The sequence below is a fragment of the Saccostrea echinata genome, unplaced genomic scaffold (genome assembly GCF_033153115.1).
Source record: "Saccostrea echinata isolate AGI-Se365-2 ecotype Australia unplaced genomic scaffold, CSIRO_AGI_Sech_v1 ptg000086l, whole genome shotgun sequence".
NCBI classification, from domain to species: domain Eukaryota; kingdom Metazoa; phylum Mollusca; class Bivalvia; order Ostreida; family Ostreidae; genus Saccostrea; species Saccostrea echinata.
The window spans coordinates 2,680,752-2,690,568 of NW_026889835.1; the positions used below are offsets into that span (position 1 = coordinate 2,680,752).

The window sequence follows — 9,817 nt, forward strand, 5'->3', positions numbered from 1 at the left end:
AAAATTTGCAAATTTGAATGTTACTATCTTATTGCTGATCGATGCAATACTTACTGGAACAGTTGTTGTTCTGAAGAATTACAAGTAATACCATAACCTAGTGCATGTACATTGTATATTATGCACAAGATTGGCAACAGATGGTCAGTGAATTTACCTTGACATGTATATTTGTTACCTAACTAAATTTTTATGCTTATATATAGAGAAATTATGGGGTTGCTGTAATTTACAAACCTCTTTAACTTAAGGCTGCTCTTTTTTTCAGTTTTGCCATTTGAACATATCTGGGTATGATATTCTTTTTTTCATAATTCCACTTTGCCGCTTCAGTTTTTGATGATATGAAAAAATGTGTATGTTTGGTGACAACTTTTCCCATTTTCCCTGGCCTCTATAAACTTGTGAATGTTAATTGTACTTTAAAGGGATGTTGATTTATCTTGACTTAAACACAGCAGGAAATGGTTTTTCCCTCAAAAGGATGATTTGCTACTTTAGGTAACCCAGATTCAGACTTTCCTTCTTTGAGAATAAACTGGTGAAAAGATCACAATTAAATGCAAAGATCCACTGCATACTGAATTCTGGGTAATTTTCGCCCCATGTTATTTTCGCCCTTTCAAACTTGCAAACTATTTTGCCCATTTTTAAATTCGCCCAGTCACAATCCTGTTCAAGAAATTTATACTGTGCTCTTTGAATTCACCCTGTTTCAAATTCGCCCACCAGTGAGTAGGACGAAAGGGGCGAAAATAAAACGGGGGCAAAAATTTCCTTGTATACACTGCAGTGCTTTAATTACCTGTTTTTCTTCAACATCTTGCGACCATGAGCACCAGCTGCTAGTATCTGTCCTTTTTAGTTTTCAAAATCAACCATATATAGTCTATTGATATTATTACTATTTTTGTTTTCTAAAAGCTTTGTCCTTGTTTGTGTCAAACTTGGACTTTAAATTATAGTTCTTCTATATTAGTACCATGTAAGCAATAAAACCAAATATTGTATTAGCACATACATGTATAATTATTGGCTTGCATTATGTTAGTTTTTCAACCTTCCCTGTTAATAAATAATGATGAATATATGAAATTAACAATAGCATAACCCAGTTAACTTGGACTGTCAGAAAATAACAATATCTAGCTTTGATACGATTGAAAAAGTGCTATATTTGTGCCAATGCAGTGGGGACTGCAAAGCATGTTAATTACACGAGACAATTAAATGAGTTCAAACATAATTAAATTAATACACCACCACTAATAAACCAACCAAATATCCATCAAAGGCAAATGCAGTTTTGTTCCAGGTTGTTCTCAAAATACCTGTACATGCAGTCTACTGCTTATTGTTATAAAAGCTCTGTGATATCCACTGTATTGATGTTTTTTTTTAAAACATTTTAGTGATGTTTTATTCTACCTTACATATTTTAACAGAAGATGTTTTTCTTCTGTTAGCATGCATTTTGTGATTTTACACAATTCCTCATTTTAGCATGGATTTTCTTTGTATTCAACTTGTTCAAGTTTTTTTTATTGATAGCTTTGAGAATGTGAACAAATGATCAGTCTCCATACACAAGTACTGTAAAGTTTGTGGACAAATAATTTGTTTGACAAAGTTGGGCTTACATACTTTATATGCTTAAAAAATCAAACCACCTTCTGAATGATTTAGCTCAAATGTTCCTATTGTTAGTTGTGACATTATAGTTATACAGACTTACACCTCATAATAAATATTTTTATGACAAATATTTTGTTTTTTATTTAAAACATTGTCTCTAGAAATTATTACTCATGCAACAATTCTAGTTTGGAGGAAAATTAGTTCAAGTTTATATTTATAGTCTACTTGAGATATAGTATTTCCTTTTAAAGACTCCAGATAACAATGGATACCCAGGTTTTAAAAATGTACATTAGAATTTTTAAATATTGACACATACTGAAAGTTTATAGGGCAGTTTCTGTGATATTCAAGTTCTGAAGTACCAGTGCTAAAACTGATTTACCTCCCTTTAGGTATAGACAATGAAATGAAGATGTTACAGTCGATAGAGATTTCAATTACAAAGAAGATTTCTACATAATATTTACATTTCCAAATATTTTTCCTTAAGATTCTTTGCAAATTTGAAAAAGTTCAGGTTCTCATGAACTGCAGTGGGATGGGTAAGAATATTTCCATTGTGACATAATTGAAGTCAAAATATAGTGCAAACTTTTTTTTTTCAAAAATGATACATGTAGTTGAATGACAAAAATATGTGGCAAGTCATTAGAAAAATAATGTAAATATATGAATTTCATGTTTTTGACCAGTTATGAATTCGTGCCTGCATATTTATGAAGCGCTAACGTGCTTCATGAGATATGCCGGCGTGAAGCGTTGTAGTTCATGTCCTCATGAATTCTCAAAAATTAAATTTATTTCTTAAATTAAACCAAATGGATTGGAATATAGACTGTCATAATTTGATAAACAGCTGAACAATTGTTATTTGTAAGATGTGTAATTTACTAGTACATTTCTTGGCATCTGTAGCAAACCATTAAAATTTTATTAGTTTTAACATGTGCAATGATTATTCACCAATTCAAGGGAGTTAGACGGGGGGGGGGGGGGGGGGGGGGGGGGGGGGGGGCACTAATTTTGTCTTTATAGGGTTGGTTTTTGTGGTATAGATGTTCAATTTATTTAATGGGTTTTATTTTTTTGAATAAGCATAGACAGAAATTTGTAAACTTTGCAACTGTGTCCAGGCCCCTTTAAAAAGAAAGAAAGACAAATAGACAAATAGATGTGGGCTTGCTTGTTTTTCTGCAATCTATCACCACTTCTCTGCTCATTTGAATGAGCTGTATTTTATAAATTCTAAAAAAAAGAAACAAACATGGAAGTCCTCATATACCTTTTTCCAAGCTACTAGTATTTTAAGTCCAAATCAAAGTAGCTCGTTAAAGAAACATTTGCCTTCTGATTCACTCTGAATTCATTAATGTTTTCTTTCTTTTTTTTCTTTTACTTTATTTAAAGTTGTCTCCTTTAATCACATTTTTAAGTAAACCAACACATTTTCAGATTATTTACCACTGAATTTATTTTACAAAAAAGTATATTTTATACAAATTTCATAACAATAACAAAAAAAATAGAATATTCCGACAATCATAATGTACATGTATGTATTAAATGAAAGGGATGACCCATGTCATCATTTCAAGGTGATGTGTAAAATAGTACATTTTTTTTAAATGAGTTCTGCCCTTTTACATTTATTTTAATCAAATGGTCAAGAGATAAAAATGAGGTAGATTTTTTTTTCTTTTGATTTTGGATAAGCTTACATTAATCAAACAAAAAAGCCCAGAATTTACAGGTTATTTTAAAAGTGTCTTTTTGAAAAAAAGTGACACTATTCAATTTGTGGTACAGTGATGATGAATATCTAATACATAAAAAACCCTGATTTTATGTGACCTTATCAAATTCTTGACTTAAACCTTCCAACTTTCTAAAAATTAAATGAACTATGAACAAAATACATAAATAAGTGTCAGTGACGTATAGTATAACCAGTCATGTGTAAATCTGCCATAGTTTGTTTATGAAAACTTGTCATGAAACTCTTTGATCGCTGAGGTAGAAATGCCATTAAAATATACATTTGTAAAACTGATCAATAAGAAACACCATTAAATTGATAAATATGAATTCTAACATTTTTCACATACAATTCTGAAAAATTTATACTGATGTACTTTTGATCTCCTAACAAATGACAAACTTTTATTTCCACTGGGAATAAAGGTCAAAGGTACATTGAAATTGTTTTAAATATTTGCTATATGTTTGTCAGAAAAAAATCATTTTTAATTTTTTTTTTTTTACAGAAGACATTAAATATTTCAACATTTAATTCCAATGGTACAAGTTTTATATGATGATTTCGGCTCCTGTTTCAAACACCCCTTCCTCCTCCTCTTCTGACAAGGTCATGTCAAGGTTACTAGAGCTAAAGTTTTCCTGAGGAAAAGCACTGTCCCCAGACTCACTACAGTTATACCAAGCTCTGCTTCTAGGGGTATCAAGTTTATCAAACTCCACATGCATCATATCTTCACTTTCCTCTGTAATTCTTTCATGTCGTGAGACAATAGAACTTGGGGCTTTAGGATATTTCCTTCTGGAATGAAAAACTTTCATGTATTTACATACAGTACAGTCAGTGCAATCTGAACTGGCCAGGGACATTGAATGGCGACTGTTTTTGGCCAGCACTGTAACAGGTAGTTGATAGTCTGATGTATGGTCCGTACTGTACCCATCAGAGTACCACTCCTCCAAACTCTGGGCAGATATTGGGCGAAATGCAAAAAGAGGATGAACTGAATTTTTGTCAAAAACAGGATTGTCAATGCCCTTCAGGTTGTCCCAGCTTTCAGTCAGTAACTTTTTCTTGTCTGAAGCCTGGATTCCTTGTGGAGGAAACTGAATAGAGAGTTCACTGATGATGGAATCTTCACTTGAGGTCATGTGATGAGTTTCAGTTGTTGAGGCATCCGTATCAGATTCACAACACACATTGTCCACAATGTCTGCATCAACAAAATGCCGGTGACTATATGTCCCTGATAACTGGATAGGGACCTTCCGTGTCTTTTTGCCAGTTGAGTTTGATTTTTTAGAAAGTTTAGATGATGCAGTGGTTGAGGAACATGTTTCCCATTCTGACATTGAGTCTATGTATGAGTCCTGTAAAAGATTCTTGTAATAGTTTCCATCATGCAGGGCTTTCTGATATTGGCTTACCCATCCTGCACTGAATGGTCTTTGGAGTAAGTGACTATGCTTTGCACATAAACTGAGTTTACAATTGATGCAGCCATCTTGAACACATACTTTGTCTTTTCCATAAAGTGAGATTTTCATAGATGGTATGTGGAAGAATCTGTAGTATACTAACATGGAAATGATGGATATGATACATGCAAAACCATTTATGACAACTACGATTTGCATTTTGAAGTTGTTTGTGTCTTGTGTTGTAAAAAACCATATCACAGTCAACAAAGAGTTTTCAAGGAACATAATTGTGTAAAAAGTTATGTAATGAAATTTGGTCTTTTCAACACTCATATTCACATGGCAGAAAATGTAAATATAGGACACAAGACCACTCATGATGAACTTGTGTCCTTTGTTCATGCCCACCACATTCACATTTCCAAGGACAGAAGAGCAGACACAACACATCATGGTGATCCAGTGGAGACAAATCACTAGGAATATCCATGAAAAATAAATGCTGGCAAAAATTCCCAAAGATATCACTCTGGAGGTGATTTCTCCAAGTCTCCATAATAAGCGAAATACTGTTCCTGGCCAAGTAAGGACAACATTCTCAAAGTCACTTGAGTCGTATTGCCTCCTAAAACTGGCAAGACCCCAAGAGATGGAAATTAAATTGATTGCTAGAGCACAATGAACAATCCATGAATTGTTTGAGGTAATTATCATAAAACCCTGGATGGTCAAAATGGGAAGACTGGCCGAAAAGGTGTAAAACAGGCGAAGAAGTGATAAATCTGCAAAGTCACGTTTCTTGGTTTTAATATCAGATTCCAACAGAATCTTAAGGTGTCTCCATGCAAATCCAAGCAGGAAAATGTGCAATAAAACTGGGACAGTTTTCCCAGATTTTGTTTTATCCTCATTCTTTTTCTGGAGAATCAACAAAGCGGACACAAAGTGAATAGTTACCAGTGGCAACACCAGCAGTCCAGTCACTATGGTGAACCATGTCAGTGAACGGCTTTGATAAATTTCTGCCAGAAATACTGTATTCAGGGTCAACTCTCCCAAATGAAATATTAGGGAAAGTACAATAAACAGCCCAAAACAAAAGGATAAACACATTTTGTCACATTTCACATAATTTGTTCCAAGTTTTTGCCTCACTTGTAATTCCTGTTGAAGTGTTTTAAGGCACAGACCACAAAAACTTCATGGTGTCTTAAAACATCATCATCTAACCACTGACAAAAGTAAGTGACCTTCTGACAAGGAAAGGATTTAATTTACAATTCCTTTATGCTGCTCTTGTTTGGGGTGAAGGAATCCAGAAAGATCTGAAAAAGAGTTAAAAGAGATGTTAAGATTTGTTGCAATTCACAAAACAGTCTCTGACGTGTGACAAAGTTGGATCTGATTTCTCCGAGATGGAGAAATTTTTAACATTATCTTGAAATCTCTCCTATTGTATGTACCCCAAAAAATAGTTTTGAAAATGCTGATAAAAACACATTTTTTTTTCTTCATTTCAGAACTTTTTGTATGCATAATCACAATAGGAAATGAAACTATGTCAATGACTATGCATAAATAATTTAAGTGTATTGCTTTAAAATGACACAGATCAATTACACTTAGAATTTGAAAAATGATGTATCTATATCAATTGATGATAAAAAACGCCCACAGATCTTAAAAAGAATACTTGTTCTTTCTGATATAATTGAAAATTACAACGAAAGAGTAATAAAATAATTGTGTCAAAAATGCATCAATTTAGGTAAACCATTTTAATTTGCATGAATTCAATATATAAGTTAAGTAAATTTCATCAAGTATTACAGTTATTATCTTATTAGTGCTGGAAAACCAATTCAGCTTTGTCGAAACTAGACCAAATCTTTACTTGTGTTTACGTTGGACTTTTTTCTCACCATTTCCCAAACATAAAAGGAAAAAAAAATCTATACTCAAGTTCGTAAACTTGACAAGATGATTATTCCGTACCTACTCTATGTGTGTGAGAAGCTACAATTGTCTAACAACAATGCGATTTCTCTCCTTCCCAGAGTAAATTCAACACCTAAGGTCCTCTGAGTCTTGTGTCTACATGGACCACAACAATAGGACATTTCTGATCACTTTTACAAACACTGTACATGAAAGCTGATATTTTTCCATTTAGATTATTTTACGACAAAATATGTCACCTTGATGAAATGAAAGTCTTGCTTTCCAATCTTTTACTATATCAAATATCACCAATAAAAGACTAAAATCCCTTGTGGAATCTTTAATCTATCTGTACATAAATATTCATTTTCTTCCATATGCGTAGAAAATTTTGTTTGCCACATTCTCAGTGATGGAGGAAGAAAAAAGAATAAAAAAAATTGGGATACAAAACTAATGGTTTCACAACTATACCTCCAATTTCCATTCCTTGAACTGAATCAGAAAAACATTATATTTGTTGATTCTCCTCGGTGATTATTATTTTATCTATAAATAACAATATATCCAATTCATAGGTTTTCTAATGCTCATTCCTCAAAGTTGACATTTTCATTTGCAATTTCAAAGAATACTGACCTTAATAACTGAAATAGCTCTCTCTGATTTTATGAATTTCCTGAGTGGACTTAACACATCAACTTTCAGCAGGTGTCAGGTCATGAAATTTGAATTACATACCCACCTTCTTAAATCAAAGCAAATATCCAATGCTTGATAAAGATAAAGCAGTTGCTTCTCCACTCAATTCACAGGGGAACACCAATAGCACAAAGGTATGTGTTTATTATTTCACTGGGGATTAGGAGGAAATTATTTCTTAAGCTCTTAAAATGTCCCCTATACTGGCCACACAGATTACCTGGCAGAAAAAAATCCCCTGTTCAGTACAATGGACTGCACTGAATTTCTTATAGAGCCTTTTTAATCAGGATTAAATGCACAATAGAAAATCTATAGAACATGTTGGTCAAGTCTCTTACTGGAAGCCCATCACATGAATCCCAATTTTTATATTCCTAACCAATCTTTTACCTTTATTCGTCTGTTGCCAAACTGTGATAATCAACACTATATTCCACAGGAATCAATTGATCAATCATTTATGTACAGGTGAATTCAAATTGACACAAATAATTCCCAATGATGAATGGGTACACATTGATTGCTGTTCACAATCAAAAATAACCTACCTATTGTATGCCGCCAGTCTCTGCCTGGTCTACTTCAGTTTCAATATTTTCCCTTCTCCAACAAACAAGTGACCTGAATCAGTCGAACTACACAAATTCACTCCTTTATTCTGCAAGTAGAAAAAAGGAGTTGATTGTGTTAAGGATTACAATAAATTCCAATATCAGCTATGTTTAGCTCATTCTCAACATAATTGGCTGAAAATCTTCTTTTGGTCGAGAGTGCTTGAGGATATTTTATCTCTTCCACAATGTTAATTACAGTCTTAGCAATTTAAATGTACAATTGTTGAAAATGGTTGACAGCAGATGAAAGGGAAACAGATTTAAAAAGAATTGTTTGTACTTCTTTTGAAGCTTGACAAATGAAATTTTCCTGTGAAATATTTTGGGAGTGTTTTAGGCACAATAACAGAATATTATGAAGAGGCACTGTAAATGGAGTCAAAAATTGGCATGCATTAAAGAAGAAGATATTTGAAGAGTTTACATTTTCTAAATTTCTTTTCTTTATAAATCTATCATATAAATTTAAACACATTGTTACCTGTTTGTACTAAAATTCCAAATTCCCTGATTGACTTGTGATCACCCATATTTGAAGAGAAAAAAAGGTGTAAAACAGAAATAAAACATCCCTGTCAATAGTTTTGAAGCCTAGAGGACATGGCCGATCTATGTATTTCCTTCTATCAAAGAAAATAGATATGGCAAAAACTCTTGACCTGCTTTTTGCCTCACTATCACGTCATTTATAAAATATTTATCTTGAATATCAATTTCTTTTATATCTCCTTTTACTTTAACAGTGGAAAAGCTAATTACACTTCTAGTTTTCTACTCCTTTACAACCTACAGAGCCTCGCAGTCTGATATCACCCCCAGAAATTCTGGACCAGGTTTCCTACCTTTCACAACTATCACTTATCGGGGACCCTACACCGAATACTTTATTCAGAAGATGGTCGCTGGTCTTCTTATCAAAGACAAATTTTTATCAAATAGTGCTCAAGTTATTTTTACGTCAAAATGATATTCCTTTGTCATTCTGAGTATGACAAATAAGACCCTACCCTTCGTATATACACAGTATCCATTTTCTTCTCAACATTTTTAGTAAAGCTCTTTAGTACCAAGTTGTGTTACTTTTTCAGCTAAGATACTCCAAGTTATAAATGAATTTGAAGAATTTTCACTGCTTTGTTTATTTTTAAAAATGGTAACAAGAAATTTTAGATTTAAAGATGGAATGTATCATTTTTAAAAGACAGTCATACAAAATCTTTCTTGATTACAAAAAATTCAGCATTTAGATATAATGATTGGTGAGAAAATAATAGATATATCACTGAGATGTTAAAGGGCACCACTTTTTAGTAAAGTAAAAGTGAAAGAGTAATATATTTTATTTATTTTATTACATGAATATTATATAATTATTTCTTTCAGTGACTCGATCAATATTCACACATTATCATCATATCGTTTTTATACCCCTTGCTTGAAAAGCGGGGGGTATATAGTGAGGGGGGTGTCTATCTGTACGTCTGTAACACTTCGGGGGACCCGTCTCCTCCTATACATGTACCACTGAATAAAATTTAATGAGACTTTCACAGAATCTTTATTACACAGTGCCATTGTGCACCTTGTGTCTTACATTTCAGATTTGGGTGTTTCTAACAGCAAAACACGAACACTGTCATTCTTTCTATAACATTAAGGGTACCAATCTCTTATCCATAAGTACTCCTGTACAACTGAAATATAAGATGGGTACCCCCTTATGTCATAGAAAGAATGGC

The 9,817-nt window shown here is 32.9% G+C and overlaps 1 protein-coding gene across 1 annotated transcript; it reads right to left on the bottom strand.

The window, feature by feature from the left end:
* Positions 1 to 3,936: 3,936 nt before the first annotated feature.
* Positions 3,937 to 8,512, bottom strand: LOC133177096 (uncharacterized). The gene is made up of 2 exons (XM_061312190.1): positions 8,013 to 8,512; positions 3,937 to 6,143 (listed from the first exon to the last, which is right to left on the bottom strand). Exon 2 carries the CDS (start codon positions 5,929 to 5,931, stop codon positions 3,949 to 3,951), a length of 1,983 nt encoding a protein of 660 aa, XP_061168174.1. The 5' UTR covers positions 5,932 to 6,143; positions 8,013 to 8,512; the 3' UTR covers positions 3,937 to 3,948.
* Between the last annotated feature and the right edge of the window lie 1,305 nt (positions 8,513 to 9,817).

Coding starts and splice junctions, on each gene's coding strand:
- LOC133177096 (XM_061312190.1), bottom strand. CDS start 5,931: ATGTGTTTATCCTTTTGTTTTGGGCTGTTTATTGTACTTTCCCTAATA.